The sequence below is a fragment of the Motacilla alba genome, chromosome Z, assembly GCF_015832195.1.
Source record: "Motacilla alba alba isolate MOTALB_02 chromosome Z, Motacilla_alba_V1.0_pri, whole genome shotgun sequence".
Lineage (NCBI taxonomy): Eukaryota > Metazoa > Chordata > Aves > Passeriformes > Motacillidae > Motacilla > Motacilla alba.
Genome location: NC_052046.1, coordinates 42,762,883 through 42,787,387, shown reverse-complemented (window position 1 = coordinate 42,787,387; position 24,505 = coordinate 42,762,883). Strand labels below are relative to the sequence as shown.

General features: G+C 41.8%; 1 protein-coding gene across 2 annotated transcripts in view; it reads right to left on the bottom strand.

Moving 5' to 3' along the window:
- The window catches only part of LOC119695865 (neuronal acetylcholine receptor subunit alpha-7-like), a 57,949-nt gene that overhangs the window by 10,011 nt on the left and 23,433 nt on the right, over positions 1–24,505 (bottom strand). For both annotated transcript variants that reach the window (XM_038125066.1, XM_038125065.1), the window contains 6 exons: positions 18,023–18,067; positions 16,250–16,359; positions 13,882–13,961; positions 12,496–12,663; positions 10,660–10,854; positions 9,287–9,373 (listed from right to left, as the gene is read on the bottom strand). In XM_038125066.1, the coding sequence (XP_037980994.1) occupies positions 9,287–9,373; positions 10,660–10,854; positions 12,496–12,663; positions 13,882–13,961; positions 16,250–16,359; positions 18,023–18,067 (685 nt within the window). The remainder of the gene's footprint in view (positions 1–9,286; positions 9,374–10,659; positions 10,855–12,495; positions 12,664–13,881; positions 13,962–16,249; positions 16,360–18,022; positions 18,068–24,505) is intronic.

Here is a 24,505-nt window from a genome sequence, read left to right as displayed (position 1 = left end):
CCGGTGAGGTGGGGCATGGGGTGGACAGGCAATGAGCTTTGGTCTCCCAACAAACAGCCTTGGCCTAACCACCAGACTTTTCTGGCAGTATTTTAGGAACCATCCTAAATCCTTTTTTATTCATTTAGTGCTTTGAAGCTGTTTGTCCTACAAAGTCCTATGCCCATGTGTCTGTTGGCAGAGGTAAAGGCAAATCTGATTTTACAAAGAAGCTCAGTTCCTTTTACTTAAGCTGCAGGAGGAAAATGCTCAACAACTCCCACTAGACATACCTCTGTGTCCTACTTGTAACTCCTAGTTACTAGATTAGCTTGGAATCTTTAACAAGTCCCTTCACTGTGGGAGGTGTCAGGAACACCAACCTCAGATCAGGGTGCATGTGAAAGACCAGGGATCTCGTTGCTGATAATTCACCTGCTCTGAGGCAGAGCTTGGAAGTGACTGACACATTCTGAGAGGAAGTAGTTAATTTGCACTCTACCCTGGGTAGCTGCCACAGGCCAGAAAAATGCACCAGAAGACCTGTGTTTGGAGCCCCTCAGCATTCCTCAGGGATACTGAGGTCTGTACCGGTCACTTCTAATGCTCTTCATAGGTTTGAAAACCAGTATGATGCTTTCTTCAGCAGAGATGAGTGAACAGAACAGCTGGTTTGGATGCTTGATTGATCTTCAAGAAGTATGAAATATTTGCTCTTATACAATTGATATTCTTCCTTTTCTTTGCCAGAGGCATTATGTAACAATCTGGACAGCAGTTTTGACATCTAGGAGTTGTCATCATCTGTCCCAGGACAATCAGAAGATGATCAGGTGCTGATATAATAACAAATATAGATCTAATAAAACCACAGATAGTCAGAAGGTCTTCTAAAAAGTCAGTGAGAACAACTATTTGTTCTTTGTAGGCATACTCTGATGTCACCTATATCAAAGGGATAGCAATGATTTGCAATTCAGAATTTGAAGAGCATTCAGAACCATTTTTGTATGTTTTGTGTCATTATCTGATGTTAGAGAAGCACCACAGCATTATTTTAGAGATATTTTGGAAGACATACTGCTGAAGTGGAACTGGATTAATTTCAAGGACTGATTAGGGACAGGGTAAACAAAACAGAATCCCTAAGATGCATGTTTTGCCTTGATTTTGTCATGGAACAATGATATCATATCACATAATATCATCATATCATATCATGCCAGCAGTTATCATCTGACCCAGATTATTTAACATAGTCAATCACAAGAAAGACAGTGTATCTGCACTGTGACCAGTAACACTCTTCTTGTTCCTGTGAAATACTAGGGGAAGGAGGAAAGTGTTGTGCTCAAGTATTCACATTGATCAAGTTGTATGTTGGATGCCTCCCACCGGTGTTCCTGTTTCTATTCTATCTTTTCAGAAAACACCATGTTTTGCATGTGAAATGAGTAACTGTGTTAGAGCCATTCTAAGTCCGGTAATTTCAGTCATTCAGGGCTGAATGCTTTGTGCTTCTTGTGAGCTTAGAATGAGATATTCGCTGCTCCTCCTTCTGGAAATGGTCCAGGCGAGAGAACTAAAGCCTGTGCAGGTTGATGAAAACCTCAGATACTGGCAGAGGGGCTTCCAACCACCCTTCTTTTCTCCTATGGTAGAGACGAGGCCTGGTGCTTGGCAGATACTATGACACTCTACAAACGGTAATGGCAGAGTTACTGAGAGACCAAGAAAACCAAAGATAGAGGAGAAAGTGCTGTACACAGACAGCAAAGAAATACATAAGTGGACATACAATTAGGGTACTTGTATTTTGAAACTCTTCTCCTTCCACATGCTTTTGAAGGATAGAAATGGGAGTATGAAAAGTAAAATGGTTCTCTAATTTAATTTAATTGTATTTTTCTGTAAAGAAAAAACATCCAAGACTCTTGGCTTCGGGAAAAGCATCACTTATCATGTAGAATGAAACTATAAGAGCTGCCTTGAATGAGAATTTCTGTTTCATGACAGAGATTGAGCAGGGGCCTGATTCTGACAAGGTACCAGGCAGGACCATGAAAGGATAGGGGAGAAAAGCACTCCAAAAACTCAAATAGGGACAGAATAAAGTAAGATGGCATCAGCTGAGAACATACTGTAAGATGAGAAAAAAATGTAATATCGATTAATCTAATTTTCTCTCTAGTGAGAACAACTAATGCCTTATGTTCATCACTTCAAACAATCTGTAACATCACTTCAAACAATTTGTAACTCCTGAAGGTGACAAAGCACCACATTGCTTCCCTGTCCTAGTAATTTCCAGTCTCATTTGCTCTATGACTAAATGCAAGAAATCACCCCAAGCGTCTGCTGTAAAGGTACTTAACTACAGTGCAAAGTGTTCATGCTTACTGAAATGGTGTAGGCATGGTAAGGAACAGAAGGAGGGGACACAGCTGGAAAACACCATTATATTGGAGCCCTAAGCAGCAAGTAAATTGTGATTTTTAAAAAAGAAGAGGAGCTTAGCAAAATAAGACAAAGAAATTCAGTTTTGCTAACTGGAGATGGAGATAACTTTATTTTTATTGTGCTTTATTTGATACAAAATGTCAAGCATCACATGAATGTTAATCACAGGAAGTGCCAGTTCCTCATATTTATGAACCTTATGTTCCCCTTTCAAACACTGTCTACATACCATCTTCCTGGTGTTCCCCACTTTCCACTATAAACTCATTTTCTAGCAAATACAGACTCTTAATCCAGTCAGTGGTGTTACTTTGGAGAGAGCTCATAGAAAATAAGGATTTGCAGCACTTCGAAAATTTTTTGGCATGGAAGACAATCAGAATTTATTAACTACTTATCCTGTGCAAGGGAAGCCTTGAATTACAAGGTCTTAAAAGTGTTTACCAAAGAAACAAATCATCTTATTGGCCTGATACATCTGAACATCTCATTTCAAGATTTGGCTTTTGGGCAGAAGCATGCTTTTCTGCTTTGACAAAGTACTTTGAAAGTGATACTTCCTCAGAGCACAGGCTAGGATGGACAGAGAACTGCTAAGTCAGAGCTTATTGCAGCTTTAGTCTAAAGCTGAAAGAGTCCAGCTGTGAGTGCTGCTGGCTGTTTTTCTGTGTGACTGTACCTTCTGTGCTACCTGGGGCCTGAACTCAAAGCCTGCAGAGCTTCAGCTCAATACAAGTGCAAAGAGCTGCGTGAAGTTTTTAAAGCAGGCATTTTAGGGTCTTCCTCTGTAGGGTGTCACCCTATCCTCACAGCCGTGGGACTGCAGCACAGAAAAAGAGAGGTGAATTGCAGGAAGTGGGGGGAAGTGCAGACTGTGCCATGTGGCCCCAAACGTTTTGCCCATCTGGAGGTGATATTGCAGGCAGGGGAAAAGAATAGTCAGGAACAGACTAGAGGTTAGGCTCTCACTGGCTCGGCCTAAATTTTCCAGAGCAATGGCTTTTGGCCATGTCTGATTTAACATGGACTGTGGATTGATCGGTCTTTCTGACAAACTGGCTGATTTTGGTAGGAACTATTACATTAGGAGATGAATCCTTTTAAATCTATGACCCCAAGGTAGCAACTTATCCTGAAGCATTATTGAAGAGTTTCCTACAGCAGGGCATGATAAATTTGATTCTCGTCACTGCTTTATTTGGTCACTGGATGTGAGACCACATGACCATCAACTCTGTAATCTTAAGGAGGCTCCAGCCAAAGGATAGTAATGAAAGGTAAGAGTTGTAGTTAGGAATCTGTCTTGACTTTGAGGAATTTGTTCCTTAGTGACTTCTTAATGCATGATTTCCTAGTCTTAATTATAAGGTTGCTTTTGGGTAAAAAACACTGTTTTATGAAACAGAGCAGGGATATGAAGACTTTAAAGGAATTCAGGCGTATATCTATTGCCTAAGGAAAGAACTCATCCTTTCCTGAGAAACGGCCATATAACCACTACCAAAACCAGACTCTTGTCTGCTATTGTTTACCTAGAATAATAGAATCATTAAGGTTTGAAAATACCTCTAATATAATTGGTTTCAACTATTTACTTAACATGGATCACAATATCTCTATTAAAAAAATAGTCCTTACAGTGTAGAGATAAACACCTCTAATGTAGTTTTCAGATTAATTACCTAGTCCTTTAATTTCAAGAGGCAGAGCCTGATCTTGTACAAAGGCTCTAATTTAAACAACAGTACTTGTTAATAGCAGTATTTGTTTAATTTTGATTTAGTTGCTGAACCAGGAAATCAAAACAGTGGTACATGGTTATGTCATCCTATGTAATGCACTGGATAAATGCAATAATAGGGACTGGAAGGTGCATAAAATCCACAAGAAATTACTGGCATTTATAGTGCAGAACAAATCTGCATAATTACATAGGTTTTTAGAAAGAGAAAAAAACAATTGTCTTATACCTGAGCTGTATCATGCAGGCTTTATGATTTTACCCAGCAATTAGCACAGTCAGACCAGTAATTTAGTTGTGTAGTGCATCTGGATTTCTCTGCATTTCTGTACATACTTTCCTCAAGTAATGAACTCCAGTTTCCTACTTACATGGACTCTTGGTAAAAGTAACTTCAAAGAGAAAAATTAAAACTAAGTAAAATCATGGCTGCAGCAAGACACACTTCCCTCAAGGCATGATCAAGCTACAGTAGAAAGGGTAAGTTTAGGACACAGTTGCTGCTGTATAGCCATGGTCCGAAAGTCATTTAGGAGCTACACTCTAGAGGTTTTAACTGCCAGGAGGGACTTCCACTACCTTGTAGAGAAAGAATCTTTGTTCATAAAGTTGACATGTGCTGGATTCCAGCCAAACTGTTGTGTTAGTAGATGTCATGGGCCTTCAACTCTTTTTATTTAAATGGTTGAGGTAATTGCTGAGCTATGGCTGATAAATGTTTTAAAAAGAATCAGAGACATCGTTCCGTGGTTTGGCCTTCTCCTTTCATTGGCATCTCTGTGGAAGGGCAGGATTCAAGTTTTGGAATTCTGTGGTGCTTTTCTTTGCATAGATGTGTGCTGTTGAAAACTGGGCTTTGAAAATAAATATTTTCCCCAAAAGTGAGGGTGTGCTAGAGAAGGATGGGAGCCAACATGCTGCTGGGCAAGGAGGTACTGATGTGAATGCAAGCCCCAAGAAAGCTGAGTGAGAGCAGAGGGCCTGTCCAACTGGAACATACGAAAGCTCTACCCTGCAGCAGGAGCAGCAGGGTTGTGGTGCTCTAAGGTGCTGAGCATCCAGCTACTGATTCCTAGGTCAAGTCTTGTCACTTGCTCTTTACAGAAAAAGAAGTTGACCTGTTTTAACATATATTAACATGATAGTTGGTAGGCTACTGAGAAATGGGAATCTCTCATATGGGGAAGTTGGATGTGTGGAGTAAGAGAGTCTCTGCTTTGGGTAGCTTTATAAAAAGACAGAGAATGCAGAATACATACCAAGGAAGGGGTGACCCGCTTTGCAAAGGTACAAAAAAGCAACTGTCTTGTCCCACTTGCATCCTTCTGATTATTTAGTATGATAGGTGCTTTGTTTGTTATTAATAAAATTTGAGGTTCCCCTTAACTAAGAGGAAATAACTTATGATTTCCATGTTACTCTGTAAATATGTTCCAAATCACAAAAGTGAGTACTTTTCTTGGTGCCATATTAGAACAGTTCTCCTTTGCTACCTCAATAAAGACACTCCAGCAGCAGCTGTGATATTTTTCCATATTATTAGAGTTCAGTAGTTAAAGCTGAGGTCAGAAAGAGAAGAAAGTACAGCATGTTAGGCATTAGCGGCTTTGAAATAGCAAAGGCTGTGAGGGTGCATGCAGATGCACAGAGATATGGATCCATATTTGTTTCTAAAAACTCAGGCCCTAAAAATATAACACAGATTTTTAAAGCATGTGGAGTCACATTTTCAAAGTATCTCTGCACCCACATGCATGAAGACCAGTAACAGTGAGTCTTCAGCAGATCAGCTGAAGGGATCTTTCTACTTCAAGATCAAGTTATCTGCATCCTTCACAAACCACATGCTCTAGAAGATTTGTTTATTCCTGAAACCTGCTGCTAACCATGCTGATTCTTCAAAACTGGAATGAGCTTTCCAAATGTACTCCTTTTCCTGGTATTAATTATGAGGATTTTAACTGAACTAGAGATCACACTGAAAAACTGAAAAACTGTGATCATTACCTGGCATATTCTATTCAAGCAGCTAAAATATCTTCTGTGGGATCACTTGTAAGACCACTGAGAGGAAAAGATGCTATGTTACTTTCTTAGAGTAAGGATAAGGTTTTCAGAACTTGAGATAATGTAAAAGTGTACAGCCCAGCTTAGAGCACTTACTGAAAAAGGGCTGTTTGGGTGCAGAAGCCAAATGGATGAGCAGTCTCCCTGCAAATTTGGAATGGACAAGAAGATAGGGCAGGGTTTTAAACTAGAAATACTGTGGAAGGGAAATAACAACCCAAATGTAAATGCAGAAGTAGCAGACAAAGGTGGAAAAAAATGGTATTGGGTAGTGAGAGCAAGAAAGACTTCAAGAATGGTGAAACAAGGTGGAAGATCTCACCTCCTGAGTTAGAAAATGCATTAAGTCTGGGGAATATGCAGGATTAACTGAAACTCTGCACACAGTCATAAAAAAATAATGTTACAGGAAAACTGAGATGCTGAGGGACATTTCTCACTGCCAGAAGTCTTCAAGAGAAGAAGTTGTATGAAGGAGTCACTTGGATGTGAGGGGCTTCTGTCTGGATGGACAAGAGCTGCTGGAGAGTTTGTGGATCAGCTTCAATGAAGAGGCCAAAAGGAGTGATTCTGTGGTGGGAGTGCATAATAGAACCATCCAAAGACAGTGGACATGCGGACTTCTTAAAACAACTCAGGGAAACCTCTGTCTCACAAACGCTCATTGCCACCAGGGGTTGATCTACCCTGATGACTGCTGAAAAGGCAGCACATGTATAATGTATAACCAGGGGTGGTGCACATTGTGCTTCACTAGCAATGAAGAACTGTTTGAGAACATAATAATCAGTGGCAACCTAGTGAAATAGTGAAGCCCAGGACCATGAATTGAGTGAGGACTAAGAACAGCAGAGCATAGACCTTGGACTTCAGGTAAACTGACTTGCCATTTTTGGGGGAAACCAGTAGCTGGGATCCCACCAGGGAAAGCTCTGAAAGATAAAGCAGCATAGGAAAACTGCAAGGGCTTAAAGCACAGTGCCTCCAAATGCAAGAAATAGGTAAGCACACCAGTAGACAAGTATGGCTAAACTGTGAACTCATGGTAGGGCTTCAGTGCAGAAGAGATGGGGTTGTGGGAAGCAGAGACAGGCTACAAAATGAAAATTTGGAAGCATTATCAGGTCATTATGGTTGGTGTCAGAAATGTTAAAACTCATTAACTAAAGCTGGTGTGGGAATCAAAGGCAACAGGAAGAGTTTCTATCACTACACAAATACTATACAAACAGCTAAACAAGGCAAACATGGACTTTCTGCTGAAAGGAGGGGATGATTTAGTGATAGTGAACAGTAATAAGGTCAAGACAGCATGTACTTTGCCTCAGTTTGCAACATCAAGGTCTCTGACATCTCTGTGTTTAGAGATGGTTCAAGCATGAGGAACATGACCAGCACTAGGTAAAGAAGTACTCTTGGATTGATTGTAAGATCTGAACCTGCCCAAATCCATGGGATCATTGGGAATCCTAAAGGGATCATTGTAAGACCAAGGACATGGAGAAAGACAGATGTTGCATCCACCTCTCAAAAGGACAATCCAGAGAACAAGAGCTTTGTCATTCTGACTCTTTCCCTGGGTAAATCAGGCAGCAAGTTCGTCAGGGAACATTTCTGGACAGTTGGGGAAGGGGATGGGGATGGAAACAGCCATTCAACATTTAATAAGAATAAATCATGTCTGACCAACATGATTGTCTTCAATAACAAATTAAAATATTTGCAGAGAATGAGAGAGTAGTGGATATCATTTACAGCAACTTTAGGAATTCTCTGATAAGCAGAAATTGTCTGTCATTGCAACATCAAAGTCCGTAAAAATACATAATTATTCACAACTTTTTTTTGGTACAAATCCTATGTTCTATGATAGAAGACTGTATTAGTAGAAACTGTTCAGGTTAAAGCTATTGGACTGGCCATAGGCAAGTGTACACCTTTACAAATTCTAAATGGGATTTGTTATGTATTATACTCAGCGAAGTGGTTCACAAGACGGCTTCACAAGATGGTTCAGAAGTGGACACAAGATGGCTTGTGTCTCCTCCCTGCACACAAGTTTCTCTTAGAACTCTCTCTGTCTCTGTTGTGTCCTAGGTATATTCTCAGAAAGAGGTTTTTAGTTTTTTGGAAGCTCCTGTATGACTCAAAGCCAAGAGTCCTGCTGACTTTCACTGAGATGAGCAAGTTTTTTGGAGGCTTTCAGAGACTCTTGCCTATGAGTGCCATTGTCCCTACTGTTGCATGCTTATTCTCCTGCCTCAGAGTCAGGCCTAGTCTTAAAGCCTTGAAGAGAGATAATGAAGCTGTCTGAGTAAATGCTTTTTTTTGCCCTAGTCATTATATAACTTTTTGAGGCTTTCATTATACAATTGTGAGGTGCATCTTCCATCAGCACCTAGATATATTGTTGACTATTTTGTTCATTTCTGCTGTCTAGAACGCGTACTTTGGTCATGAGTTGTATTCACAGGTCTTTCAGGTAGTGTTCATACTTTGCTACTTTGTAAAATAGGACATATTTATTTTGTCTACCCTGCAATAAGGCCCCACAAGACCAAGGTAAAGGGGAGGGCCTATAAAAACAGAGGCTGCAACAATGTCTGTCTGGCCCACAATCCCAAAATGATGATATGCCCCATAGTTTTCAGTACACTTAAAAATGCTTCAATTATATACTTGAATTTTGACTGCTACATCCTGAATTGCTATTCAGGTTGAGCGAAGATGGAAGGCAGGAAGGATTTCTGTAATAGCAGGGAGGTGGTGTGATGCAGAAGAAGAAAAATGAATTTTCTGCAGTGTTGATTCTGTGTCATCTCAATCCTTGCAGTTACCGGCTTATCTGTTATTTCCAGTGCCTTTTTGTAACCTCATCTAGCTCCTTTTCATACATGCACACGGTGAAATCCAGGCTGACATTCCTGACACTGCTGAATGCAAAACTGGAGTAACAAAAAGAGTCAGTGCTCAAATTTGCTTTGAACAACTCCTGAGAGGCATCATACACAGTGCACAAAGCAGTGAAAATCAACTTACCTATTAGTGGGACAGAGTCAGAAGTTGCGGGCATGATCTCAGCCACGAGCAGCATGAATACAGTCAGGGAAAGGAGGACAGTGATACCTGGAGGGAGTGAACATATTTGGGAAGAATGAGGAAAATGAACTCTGCAGCTGCTTCTCTTATGTCTTTGCTGTTAAATATAGCATTGTCCTGTCCTAATATACAGCTAAGGCAAACCCATGACTTCATGTCTGTAAATGAAGATTAGAACTTCCACAAAGTGAGAGTGTTTTTAGATGCAACTCTATCTGCTCTCTTTTCAATTTTCTCTAATACACACAAACCCTTGCTTCTCTCAAAGTAATGGAGAAATCTTTTTTGCTGAGTGAAATGAAGCTTGCAAAACTGGTGAACTACAGTGCTTTTCCAAAACATTGCACAAAGCCCAAATGGTTGTTAAGGGCCAGGAGAGACTTGCACAGACAGCAGCCTAGGTTTTGCTAGCACATATTATATAACATCCCTCAAAGACATGCAGTCTGTTTTGAAAGAAGCTCTTTATTCTATCTGGAAAGGCTGTTGCTAAACTTAACCATCCTGATACTGAGAAATCAAAAGGTCAATGCATGAACATTAGCTCCTATTTTTATGTCAACATTGTACTTCAGCTCAAATAACTCTTTTCCTTATCCCCATCCTATATTTCATAGAGAGCAATTGTACCCCCAATAGCCTGTATTTTACTTCTTGTAAGACAGGGTGCTCAGATACCTTTTTTTAACCAAAAAAAGCCCCACTGAGGACACTTCATATGATTTAGAAGTCTCTGTCCTGAGACAGAATCATGCACAATTAACTCTTAAGATCTCCTCTGGCCCAATCTGGTGTATTTACAGCTCTTCCTTAACTCCTCTGGGAAGGAGACACTTCCCATTTTTATCAACACACACAACAGTAAATCTCATTTAGCCCTTCCATGGCTGTGTTCACAGGGGACACATGGCTAGGTGTTTTGGGAGCTAATTTTGAAGGTGAAAATCCAGTGCCCAGCTGCTGCTGTTCACAGCTCTTCACTCTTTGCTTTCTAGTATGTTCCATCTGAAAAAGAGAGTCAATGAGCTGTGAAATGTATTGAGATGTACTAAAGCACAAAATAACAGGCGTGACAGAATATTATCACTGCCACCTGTGCCAGCAACAAGTTCAGCTTCCTCCCAGTCCATATGTGTAGCACAGGGTGTGTGAATACCATATAGAAAGCTGTTATCCTTGTTCCTGTAACCAAAAAAGTACTTCTATTAGTCTTCTAATGAAATTTTTCTTTCTTGAGCAACATAGTGCCATGAGGTATTTATTTTCCTATTTTATAGGATGCTTATTAAACAAACAAATATTTTAGCACTTACCTAAAGAAATCTTCTCTCCTGAATCAGCTGGCAAAAGGAATACAAGCAGTGCTAAGCCAGATATGAGAACACAGGGAATGAGTAAATTCAAGCCATAGTAGAGGGTGCGTCGACGCATGGTGATGGTGTACGTCACATCTGGGTATGGTTCTTTGCAGCATTCATAGTACATCTCATTCCTCTTCCCTGGGACACCTACAGAGAGGATGATCAGAGCAGTGAGGAGAGATGCAGGACCCCCAGTTACCTCCCTGGACTGGACCAAGAAGTGATGGTTTATGAGCCAACGTGTGTCACCTCTGCTATTCTTGGTCCACCTTCTGTGTTTTCTAGGGTTTACTTTCATGCCTTCTTAGTCATTCGAACCTAGCTTAGTTAATAAACCTCATTTGAGCCAGAACAAAACAGTCCTGGGCATCACAACCTCAACAATGTGCATTCTGCCTTCCCACATTCTGTGAACGGTAACATAATGTTGATGTGATATTCACTAGCGCATGCAGTGGATTTTCTGTGTGACAAATGCCAGTGCTTCTTACTTTTCTGTGACACTCTATACAAATTTGCTCTTTTTTTTTTTTTTTTTGGTCAGGAAAAACATAGAGGCTTACTTTTCAAAAAGGATGCCAAGTCAGGCTCAAAATCTGTCATATCTGAAGGTTAAGAGACATAGCTGTCCAATATAGCTGTACTGCAGGGTTGCCCATGGTGATCCCGCTGCAGCAGATTGCCTGATATGTTCTATGATGGGGACTGCAAGAGCACTGGAAACGTCAGGAGAGCTGGAAGAAGTCATCACCTTGTATCTTTCATGCCAAAATTGCTCAGATTGCTCAGTTCTCTTTTGTTTTTGTGGACATGACAGATGATATGACATGCACGCATTTTGGCAGAGGCTTAGCAAAACTTTTTTAAAGGATGTAGCCATGGCTTGCCTGAGGTGCTATTTAATGCTTTTACTGTATGAGATAAATAAGTCCCTGTTCGGTTCTCCCCAGTCAGGGTTGAAGGCAGATAAACCACAATCAAATATGCAAAGTTATCGGACAAAAATATCCACTGTAAAGGAGGACTGGGAGGGAGGATTGCTCTGAAATAGCTGGACTTTAGGAGGATTTCACTATGGAGTCTTCTGACTCCTCATAAAACTGAATATAATTTCTCAGATGCCCTGCATGGTAATAATACTGCATGCAGCTGGGTAGAGCACTTATTTCCTTGTTGGTATATCCAGATTGAAAGATAAAAGTATTTTTTGTAACCTCTCCTTGCAGTTGTCTAAGTTCCATCAATTTCTGAAACATTGCTTGCTTGACTTACAGCTCCATAAATGAGTTCAAAATAACTTACTAGAAGTTCTCTGAATAACTAGTTCTGGACATAAGTTCTTTTGAAAATACAGGTATCTTCCAAAGCATAGAAGAGAGACATACAAATCTGTGCATTTTATGAACGGGTAGACACTTTGATGCTTTTCTGGGGGATAAAGATCCATTTATGCAAAAGTGTTGCTGAAATACTTTTTAAACCAATCAATTTTGCTGATGTATTAGGGTAAATGTGACAATAGTGTTGCATGCACCTACAAGAGACACATCCAAGTTTAGTACTAGTTCAGGACTAGTAGCTTTCAGTGGCAGGCAATTGCTTCAGAACACAGTGTTTTCAGACACAGTTCAACAAACATTGCTGAAAGGCTGTCTCTGATATGTGATTTTTTCCTATTTTTTTGCTTCTTCTTAGATCTGTATTTTTAATATCTGTATTCCATGTCCAATATTTGAAGATTGCCTTTGAAAATTAGACTATTGAAAATTTGTAGGTTGTTCAATTTACCCACTAAATCCCATTCTCCATTTGAGATGTAGTTGGAAATATCAGCCTCAAGCATCTGCAGGTCAATCAACCAGCCACTGTGAGTCCAGGAGCCAAACTTCAAATCACACTTCTGCACATCAAAGGGGAACCAGCGGACATCAATGTAACATGTGCTCTTCAAAATGCCTGTAGACAGAAATCAGTCATGATCAAGCATGTGCAGGGTGCATTTCATTTTACCCTTATCTGTCTCTGATTGTGAGCAAGTTTCCTCTTCAGAAATTCTATGTGATACAGTCATGGGGTAACCAAACAAGTACTGCAGGTGGAAGATGCTGCCATGAGTGGAATAACCTCCCATCCTCCACCAGTTCTCTCTCTCACTGCATCCTTGAGGTAGGTTGCCTGGGCCATTGTGGCCACCCAGGAGCAGCCCAGTCTGTTTCCCAGTGCCAGCTGGCCCTAGCAGATTACAGGCAGTGTTGCTTAGTCTGACAGGAGCAAAGAGTACACCCAGGGACTTACTGTGCTGTGACGAGCTCTTGGAAAGGAGTTCCTGGACAGGCCATGCCTCAGATCCACAGCTTTTTGAAAATACATTGTGGTCCTAAACCTTGCTCAGTGCTGTCCTTTATCATCTGTGTGGTAAGCAAGCCTTGAGTTTAACTCTGCATGTGTCTAGTTCATGTTCTGGGATGCTTTAAGGGGTCCAATGGGTAGGGAACAACAGGGGAGCAGCCATCAGGAAAGTCATTGCTGATCCCCACTGGACCTTGTGGACCTGCTTGGGGACAGTGCTAAGCCATGACTCAAAGTTTAGGAATTTTTTGTCCACCACAGTGAGCAACTGTGGGACAGCCTCTGTGTTCACTGGTGAGCCCTGGATGCTGGACCATGCTGGCAGGGAATCAGCAACACAGATTAAAAGAGACTGAGACTTGGGCCCAGCTGGCTGAGACCAATTCCAGCTTGTCTTTTCACCTGAAATTTTAGCCTCAGCCTGGCAAGAAGGGCTTCAATGATGAGCGAGTGCTGCTCTTGGGGTCACCGCTGCTCATGCAACTCTCCACACAACAGAGACCTAGCTGGACTGCACATAAAACATGATGACATGGTGCACACCACCTTACTTTGGATGACACCTTAGGTGGGCCCTGGAAGTTTTGAGCAAACTGCTCGGGAGAATATTTTACTGCTTCATAAAGTGTAAATGCTACTGATAATGGACTTGAATTTTTATAGTGGTCAGTCCCATTATCAGACAGTCTAATAATGTTTGCAAGGTTGCAAACATTAGGTTGCAAAATTTACACAGAGGGCTTTTAAACACCTTGGTTTCATTCATGAAGGAAACCTGCTCAAAATTACTTGATTAAAAGTAAGCAAATACTCTCTGTGCCCTACCTGGAGGAATATATTGGCAGGATCCAGAGTAGTTCACCAGCACATTTGTGTGAAATGTTGCATCAAATCTTTCATCTGCACTGTAACAAAGTATAAACAAAACAGAACAAAATAAAGAAAAAAGCAAGCTGATGTGTGAGTAAAGATGTAACTGTCAACATAAAAATAATCTTTTGGCTGAATTAAGTTCCTACATCTTGGTGAAGTGTCTACCCTTGATAAATATCTCAGTTCTTTTAGTTACTGTCAGCCTGCACCTGGGCAGGCTGCTTGCCTGCTGCAATGTCCTCAAAGAAGTGAGAGGAAAAGTCTTGCATGTCTCAGAAAAAAGGCAGAAGGAAAAGAAGCAAGAGTGTCACACTAGCTGTATCCAAAAACTGGACAGTTGGGACAAGGAGGCTTTTCTAGGGCACTTGTCAAAATGAGGCAGCTCACTGCATAAATCACCTTATCCGTTACCCTACCCAGGTACTACCTTACCAGTAGTAACATTGTGACAGTAATGGTGGCCTGACATAACAATTCTGCAGTCTCCTGAGATGCAGAGAGGACAAGAATTTGCTTCTAGCATTGGAAGAAATCACTGGAGAGAAGTTATTTTAGGGGCTTGAAGGAGGAGATTCATTGAAGCTCCAAGAGCAAAAGGGACCAAGAATAGAGAATTTCTTTACTATTCCAAAATTCTGAGATAATTAAAGGGTAATGAGCCAGACAAGGACACGATTCTTCAAAGAAGCAGGTCTGGGGGCTTGTTACAGAGGGTGTCTTAGGAAGAGATTAACCACAGAGGGATCCTCTGGCTTGTAGATCCTTTCCTGTAGTGGCTATGTGCAGGTCTACATTGCATGACTACACCATCCTGCAAAACCTGCCTTTCAACCAGATTTTAAAAATTCAGAGCCTCCATTACTCTTCTGATCTGCTCTTTATCCATGCCTTGAGTCTTCAGTCCCCAATACAAAACAAAGGGGATGACACTGAAAAGCCTAAGTCCAGAACGAGTGAAATTTATCAAAGACATAAAAGACAACAAAAAGGGGACATAAAAGAGGAAAGGAAGGGAAAAAAAAACAGGGTGCAGAGAGCTGCAGTATCCTGCACCCTGTGTGTGCCTCACTCTTTGCAACTCATTCTCACACAGTGGCAGGAGTCCATGGCAGAACAGGGGATGAACAGGTTAAGGAAATGTAGATAAGAGAGATTCTACTCAGCATAGCTGATGAAATTTACTCTTGAGAACTGAAAGGACTGGCTGAAATACCCTCTGAAGCATTAACAATTATCTGTGAGAGCTTGTGGAGAAGAGGGAAGGGCATGGTGAATTAGGGGAGATCAAAGACAATCTGACTTCTTTTAAAGGTGAAATTATAGACACATCACTCCAACTTCAAAGAAAATGGGGTGAAACATCTGGCACAGATTTGTGAAGAGCCAACTGCATCAAATCAATCTATTTTTCTTACTAAGAGGAGTTCGGTATCTATCTGAATTTCAGCATGCTCTTATGAACTACAATAATATGGACCAAGCTGTATAACTCCTTTTTAGAGACTGAAAAGGAATAAAGAGACAGTAAGAAGCAAAGCTGAAGTAGATAAGAGCACTTAAACAATCTATGTCTCTCCAGGCCTCCTTTGGCTCTCTTGTAGTGAGGAATTTGGAATGGAATATAGATCATGGTGAATTCTGGAAACTAACAAAATGAAATTTAATCTGGGTAATTAGAAAGTATTACCCTAAAAACTGTCAGAGAAAGACATAAAAATCTAGTAAGACAGCAGAACTGAACGACAACATCTGGGGTTTGCAATAGATAAAAAATAAGTCCAGAATTAAGATACTATTAGAGAAAACCCCAAATCCCCTTCTCCTGGAAAGCATTAAGGAAACAGCTGTCTAGAGAGTTTCCACTTCATTCAACGCTGCAGCAATGCTGTCTAGAGAGCTAGATCCATCTCTTTAGAAGGAAAAACAGATTAGCGAATGTTCAGAGTAGAAGAAAAATGACAGAGAGGTTTATAAAATATGTGATAATGAAAGTGAGATGAAAATCCATTTGTTTACTTCAATCAGAAACACTATGACACATATAGGACAGTAGTTCTCCTGCAGATATGGTAATTTTGAAGAGACTATAATAGTTTCCTCTCTCTGTTTACTGAGAAAAAGTTAAAGACATCTGAGGAACAGCAAGAAAGATGAGATGGGCTACTAGAAATATCTGTCAGCTGATACTTGCTTGTTTTTGTTACTCTTTAAGGATAAGGACAAATCCATAGAGGGCAAAAGGCCCATAGTATCAGTGAAGCATGGCTGATTTTCAGCCCCTAATTCTAGTCTCCTACCAGCCATTTCACATCTTGCTTACCTGTTATACAGAAGAATGTCTGGTACCCAAATCTGGTCAGCAGGAAATCGCAAGTTCTGCACTCCTGGGTATTCATATTGATCCCAAGACAAGTAAACATCAACCCAGGACTGTTGACAAACATATACATCAGATTATATGAGCTTTTACAAGTCTTCTAAGTTCTTTGGAATATTATGGGAACAGAATAGATTTTGCTAATAGCAATAGCTGCAGTATGATAATAGTTTAATGCTTGGTTTTAATTATTAAGAAAGACTGGCATATATAGAGAAGATAACAGTGTGACAACTGAAGGCAGTGCTTAGCTCTTCATCTTGTGGCCAGAAGTTAGGCATCCCAAACCCTTGCTGGTGGGCTGGCAGAACCACTAGCAGTAGGCTCCTCCCTGAGGTCTGCTGGTTCTGAAGTAAAGTGGTTTTTGAGGTAGTTAGTGGTAGGTGGACCATGGTCTGAGACTCCCTGTTGGGTGGAAATAATTTAATCTGTTACAAAGGTTGGGTGACTCTTTTACTAAACACCTTACTATGAGAGGTAGGCAAGTGAACTTTATATGCCAAGGGGCTGTTTCTGATCCCATCTCCTCCACCTCAACACAGTTAATGTGAGAAAGGTGCAGGAACAGCTTTTGGGAACAACATTCTGACTTACAGTGAAGCTCAGTGGGAGGCTTGCAAGGGAAACCTTAATCAGTGGATCATCTCTGTGGAACATCTGAACCTGTGGAGCATCCCTGCAAGGGACAGGACACCCACAGGCTCTGACCTAACAATCCTGTCATATAGGTTTGTCTCGGTTAGTTTTGGTAATATAAAACCACTCATTTCTGCTGCAAATCCCAGCAGGTAGCTGAGGAAGAAACAGCCTGCTCAGCTGAACATATTAATATGAGATAGTGTTTGGCTGTGAAAATCAAAGTGGAATTAGTTTAATCATTCAAGTCTCCCACTGGTTTTTCCTTCAAGAACTGCTTCTTTGCTGACCACAAGGCCTTAAGGAGATCTGTTTATGCAGCATAAGAAAACACTGTATCCCTCACCATAGGCAGCCCAGGCAGACCTGATGGGAAATTCTGTCCTGCAAAGGAGGTCCCTTCCCTTGGTGAAGGTCAGTTTTGCTTATTCTGTGTGAGCATGCAGGTGAATCCTTAGCTGGAGCAGGTTGCAGAAGAGCAAGGAGGAATGTTTATGTAAGAGGTTTGTAAAGCATGAGGGAAGGCAATATCCCAGAGTGCTGCCAGCAGCAAAGCAGCATTGGGTCCCTGGACTACCCACCTGGTCCCTGGACTACCCACCACCCCCTATAAGTAGTCTGCATGTGACCACTTCTGTCTTCAGGGACAGATGCCCTGGCCCCCAGTCTCAGGCAGAGGTGGGATTTTCCCAGAAGTGGCAAGTGCAGCTGCTTGTTTTACTGGGTGTTTGGCTTGCTCATAAGTTCCCATCACTGGGTATGGAGAGGGCCTTGAGACCTTTGAAGATTCTCTTCTTAGCTATGATGGGCTCTTTGTTACTAGATCACTACATCCACCAGCAAAACAATGTAGTCGGTTTCCATGCTCTAAAGGTCAACAGGTCTGTCCAAAGGATTAGTGTAGTCTCCTGAATTTAATTTTCAATTCTAAAAGTTGCACTTGGGAAATTTTAAAGGACTCAAAATGCCTGCTTGTATTGCATTATACATAATCTATAAGACAGCAGTCTTGCTTTTCTGCTAAGAAATCACAGTCAGTAGTTTTCAATCAGAGTTTCTTTACTGACAGAGGTTACTCACCATCTGCAGCCAAGCATTGGTGATCAACACCTGATTCTTCTCATCCTTTGAACAAAAGAGGGAAGGAAACACAAGAGAAAAAGGATGAAACAGTTTGATTAGAGATGGAAGAGTTTCTGTGTCTTTTAGAGACTCCAGACTTTTGGGGTACATAAACCAAATTCCAAGGAGTAGATTGTGAGCTCACTGGAACACCACTATTTGGCCCAGACAATAGAGGCTCTTTTTCTTATCCTTTAAACCTTCGGACTCCCTGTGTTTATCATAACTGATCAACAATAGGAAGGAAAGTAATAGATGATTTATTTTCTTTTTCTGGGTATGTACTCCTTACCAAATTTTACCTTCTAGCTACTTGCTCAAAACAAGATGTTTTTCAGTACCACACTGCAGGTCATAGTTGGAGACATTTTATGTTGTTTTTGCTGCCACTGCAAAGCAATGGTGAAATAATGCCGGAAGTACTGTTCTTTTCAAGTGTCATTGCTATGTAACTTAGATCTGGCTAAAGGAAAGAAAGGGCTGGCCTTGGGCAGAAGCTATTACTTGACTAAAAGGACACAAATGCTGCATGAGAGGGAGCTCACACAACACCTGCACAGAGCAGGAGTCTGCAGTTCATTTCTGCATGCAGAGGCCATGAGGAAGAATCTCTTATAACAGAAATGAAGATGTTCTCACCACTCAGTTAGTGACCAGGTTCTTTGGGGAATCACAAGGTGCCCAGTTTTCTGCAGTTACCCTGCAGGTGCAGGACCCTGCAGGGGTGGGGATGGAGAAGCAGGGCTGCAGAGTCACTGTGGTGCAGATACACAGGTACCCAAACACCACCACAGCTATGCCCTGTGCTTCACAGGAGCTGAGGCTATGCTGCTCAGGGGGACTGGCTCACTGTATGCCCAGCTGTCCCTGTGTGTGTCTATGCCCTAGGAAGCTTACGTAGTTGTCTGCAGTGTTTTGGGTGGGAGACATTGGAATTTCAAGCTGCTTGGCAGGCATTTAAACCATACAGAGAGCTCCCTGGACATGCATGCTCTCTCTGGTCATGCCCTTATTGCAGTACTTATTCTCTAACAAGGTAGAAAAACCTAAACTGCCTTATGCACTTTGGAAAAATACCAGTCTGCCCACCTCAAGCTACATTCACTCACCTTTCCTCCCCTCCTCCCCTCCTGAGCTACTCTCACAGTACATATGCAAAGAAACTATCCCAGAAGCGTCAGGGAAGCGCTGCTCAAAACCAAACTGCAATATCTCACACCAAGCTGTAACCCTAGGTGTGTGTGGTCATCTGTGCATCCTCTGGAGTTACTTCTTCTGTGTCCCATGCAGGAACTGCAGATTCCTAGGCTCAGACATGAAGGAGAACTGCCCAGAGAAATCTCCTAATTACCGATTCCTCAGCACACCAGACACTGGACCAGCGGTACTGCTGAATCCTCAGCATGAACCTTGTCTGTACCATGATCTCCTCTTTTTACATTTGGGTTGTTGGAGCTCCAGAAATACCACAACCTAGAAAGGGAGACATCATTGACTATTACAGAAGCACTCCAGCAGAGAGTCCAGCTTTAACATCAACTTCTGGAGGATTCCTGATTGTTTTGGCACCGTGGCCAGAGTTAGGCTCTGCAGCCAGGCTCCTGTCCCCGGGAAAGGTAAATTTCAGACATGAAACAGGTCTTTGCCATAGTGATCCACATAAAACTGTCTATCACACTACCTCCTCTTGAGTCCCCTTGAGACCTGACTACACTGCTTCTGCTGCTGTGAGATGCCACATACAAAAATCAGATGTCATTTTATTTTGTTACACTGATCATACATTTCCCTTTCTCCTCTTTGCAGCTCCAACAGATGTACTCCTCTCTCTGTGCAAACTACAATCCACCTCCAGAGGTCTGGTCCTTCTGTACCCCCTTTTGTTCCCTTGGTTGCTGTGGTTGAAGCAATTGTAAGAAAATCTGCAGAAAAATAAGAGAAGATCTGGGCTTGTTGAGACACGTTTTTTAGATGCTGGAGGATTCAAACACCATATTGAAAAATAAAATTCTAAAGTGAAGAATAACCCCAGAGCTGGTAATTGATAGAGTCATCAGAGCTATCTGTGTCCACTGACCTGGGAAATGAAAGCAACCCAGAAACACAGAGGTTGTGTCCCAGGGATCCTCAGAGGCTAACCACTAGCCCATCTGACTGATGCATTCCTGGCCACCAATGACTCCTAAGGTGTCCTGTAGGGCTGGCAAGCATGATGGTCATCCGAATTGCACATCAAGTACTAACAATATTTTGTGTTGTTAGCCAAAGAATGCTTTATAGTTGTAAGCTGCACATGTCCTCCTAACAAAGACTTTCTGTGTACTGTTAAAAGAGCTTGAACAACATGATTAAAAAGCTGGTCAGCAACAATCAGCCAATGCCATTGCTGTACAAAACTAAGGATTTTCCCCATCTACACTGAAACCTACAGGGAAGGGGAAGAGGGGACATTCCTCATTTTGCCATCTACCTATGTAAACCTCACAGGAATACATTAAAGTCCAATGTACATCTGAGAGGCTGGGTGTTTCCATTATGTGCAGATGCCTTCCATCAGGAGCCTTTCCTATGTGGCTCTGATTTACAAGGAAACTCATTTTTTCTGGCACAGTAAGTTTATACTTGTCAGCTTGCACAGGAAGAGATCTCAGGCTGACTTCTGTATTTCACAAAACAGTTTGTTGTCCTTACCTGTTTATCTGTGTGTCAGATACTAATGCCCTGGCTAATCAGCTTTGACTCCAAACAATTCTTCAGACAGATATTTCACATAGGGTTAAATTTACTGTCTTGGGTCTCCTTTGCCTGCCTTTCACAGGGCTACTGTACTTAGATAGATTTTATAGTCAAAGGAAAACTTATAGTTTTGAGTTCTCAAATGCTTATCTAGAGAACAACAATGGTCTTCCTCATCTGGTGTTTAGATAGCAGCAAAACTACAAGGTCTAACTAGGGCTTTGTGCTGCTTACATGTCTCTTAGCTTGGGTTAAACACAAAAGTCACTTCAGGATGTTTTCTTGGCCATTCAGAGACTATTCCCATCCTTGCCTTCAGGATTCTGAGCTCTTAAATGGCATCTGACATTTTGGCAAAACATAGAAAAGGCTTCCATATGTAGCATTGGTCAACAGAGGCAGCCTGATGGGTCCTTCTCATTGCATGACAGAACATTTTTCAAACATGGATCTGAGTTTTCCAGAAGTGCAGAATTTTCTTTATTTGCAGAAGCAGCAAAGCTGACTTTACACTGGGCAGGCATTTGTCAACGTGTAGCTCACCTGCTAAGGCCTTTCTAGAGGAGGACCCTGAGGAACCAAGGGAAAAGTGCCTGCTGGGGCTGCTGAGGAGATGACGGCCATGGGAACCTTGAGTCTGAGTCCACCCCTGTTAGAGTGAGAGGCATTTCAGAGCAGAGGTGTTTATGGAGCTTTGCATCTTTGTGGTGGTCTAGTGAGCCACATAGCTTTTCATTCTGTAAGGAAATACTTTGGCCTTTGCAGTAGGCTGATTGCCTTGCCTTTCCAGAGCTGCAGAAGAATTACAGCTCCTGCCATCTTCATCATGACCTGTGAGCTGTATGCACTTCTAAAATACCTTAGCATAGAAGGGACTGTATTTTTCTGCTACATAGACACTCACAAACATATAACCTGGAGAAAGAGTGTGCTTTACTCTGTCTCAGGAGATTGCTGGTCACTTAGCTTTGCCCAAGTTAAAAGGTAATTATTGAGCTTGGGAATGCTGGAGGCAGTTCCCTCATTCTGTGTCACTGGTTTATGCAGAGAGGTTTACAAGTTAGTTGAGAGGATATCTTTCCTCCCAGGAGTAAATTTGAATAATCTATCACACTGCTTTTTCTGTTCAAGATTCCTGTCTTTGCACTGTCAGCCTTAGGAATGACCTTCCCTCTGCACTGGGCCAGCTCTCAGCTCCCATCTTTATATGCAGCAAAGGATTGAAAGCAGTACTGCACAGACTCTGGGTGAGGCTGAAAATGATCAACTCCCAGAGGTGCTTTTCCATCATTCCTCTGGCAGTTCACCTGCTTCACAATTGTTCAGCTCAGACAAATAATTTTGCTTCTAATATTCAAAAATGCTGGAAAAGCTGTGGTCACTAGTGAGTGCAACACTTGTTCTCTAAATCCGTCTTGTATTTATCTGGGTCATTTTCTCTCCTTTCTATCTCTAGCCTTACTCCAGTTAATCCTTTGCCCTGGATATCTGCTTATTCCTACGGCCACCTTTGACCCATGTAAAGTGACAGTTTGGCTTGTTCTGGTGCACATGCTGTGACATGTGAATGTTTTAGTTTGGTTTTGTTTTCCCTGCCCTAAATTCAAAACTTACAATGCATGTACATCTGCCTGTATTGTGCACCACTGCCTGTCAACAGATTCTCCCTTGCCAGATCAACACCTAAATCAAATATAACTGCCCTTAGCCACAGAATTACTTGGGTCATATCACCTGGTCTAAAAAACCTAAAGCCCTTCCTGGTTCAGTAGTCACATCATATGATTACATGCCATCTACATAGCAAGGCATTTGTTACCAAGTGATCAGCAGGAGTCATTAATTCTTGCCCTCTCACAGAGCCACAGAAGTGGGAGTTGAAACAGCCACTGAATTATTTCAAAACAATGATCAGAAAAGTCCCTAATTGAACAGGTAATTCTCAATGGTCATGTGCAACTACTTTGGTACTACTTCAGGTAATTTAAATTTTTTTTCCCACTGTTTTTGTACCTGAAGGTCTGAACATAAGAAGTGAAACAGTTGAGTGACATGAAAACATTGACATGGAGACTTGGAAACGTTTGTTAGCAGAGACACTGATCTTTCAGTGGGATCTTATTCAAAATATCCAAAGGAATTTCTCAAGCTTTCAAATGCTTGTATGCTCAATCTACAACTGTTCAGACACTCCTTTCCATTGCTGAACCACCAATCTGCCCACAGTTTTCAGCTGACCTGGCAACATTCAAGTAAGTATTGCTGGACAGGCTTTGTATTTCAGGGCTCACATTAAAAAGCTGAAACAAACCTTGTCATAGTAACATCAACTATGTAAAGATAATTTAAGTACTTAATCTCAATCCCTTTAAAAAAGCACCCTCCAGAGGAAGATGAAAATCAGACAGGAGGGCCCAGAGTTAAGGTGAAAGACTGGGGAGAAATACAAAAATAGAAAGGAATAACAATGGTACAAACACCAGCTGACTATTTTGTTGCCCATCAAGATGAAGATACATCTGGGCAAGTGCTCATAGCTGGACATCTCAGGATTTCCTCCTGGAAATGGCTGGAAGTGAGGTCTAATAAGTGTTTTTTCATCTTGAATCACACTCCTATCTGATGCCACAGGCTTCTCCTTGAGGTCATGCCTTTATTGGTTCCCTCCTGCCTTGTAGAGGAATGTGTCCTTTCACTGTAGACAAGAAGTACAATCTGCCTTGGGTCTTGCCACTGTGTAGCAGCTACTACAAAGGCAATGTAGTAGGCAGTGTAGGCTGTGTGGTCCCACTGTCTTTAACCACCTGTATTCTTCTCCCCCCAGTCTGGAGGAGTACTACTGCATCTCTATCTGCTGCTTTCAGCAGAGTTTATTCACTTGCTTTTAAGAGAGGAGCTTTACATATTGGAGGTTTTGGCCCCTGTCAGATCACACTCCTCCCCTTACAAGCCCCTGAGCCAGGAGCAATCACTTGGGGTGACAGTGGAAAGTTTAAGAGAACCCTGTACTCGGAGAAGCACAGCACTGAAAGAGGGACTGTGCCAGAGAAGCCTGCAAACACAGGGATGCCAGCCATATTCCTTAGGCTGTGTAATGCATGGTTATCAAAAGTCCTCAGGAGGTATTCCTTGTGAAAGCCTTGGCTCCCTGTATGTCAGAGACCAACGAGACATGGATGTTAAATGCAAAGGCCTAGATACAAAAGCCGCTGCAGCAAGTACTGAACCCATGCATTCCCCAAAGCTGAGAGTAGGAGTAAGAAATAAGGGAAGAAATGCCAGTTTCTGTTGCCAGTCAGAGGGCTGCCTCAGAGTAGGCAGCCCTCCCATTCACCGGCACAACTAGTGACTGAGAGTCTCCCAAGCCTATTTGATTTGTGTCTCACTTTCCTTACACCCCAGCATTTTCCAACTTTCCAGTTTCCATTGTGGTGAAAAAAGGCAGTCTTGTTCTTGCTCTGCACATGCAACATGACTTCCAACTACTGCCTGGGGCTGTGGGTACTTGACTTAGGAAACTAATTCTATTTTCTAGGTTGTGGCTTTGCACTAGTCCCTGAAGATCAGGGAACTGATTTCGTTCAGTCCTGTGAATTGTGACACAATGTAGCCTCACTGGTCTTGAGACAGTTTGACTTCAATTTCCTCCACAAAGACCTGCAAATCGCAGGACTCCCTGCCCCCAGAGCTCTCTGGCATCCTGGG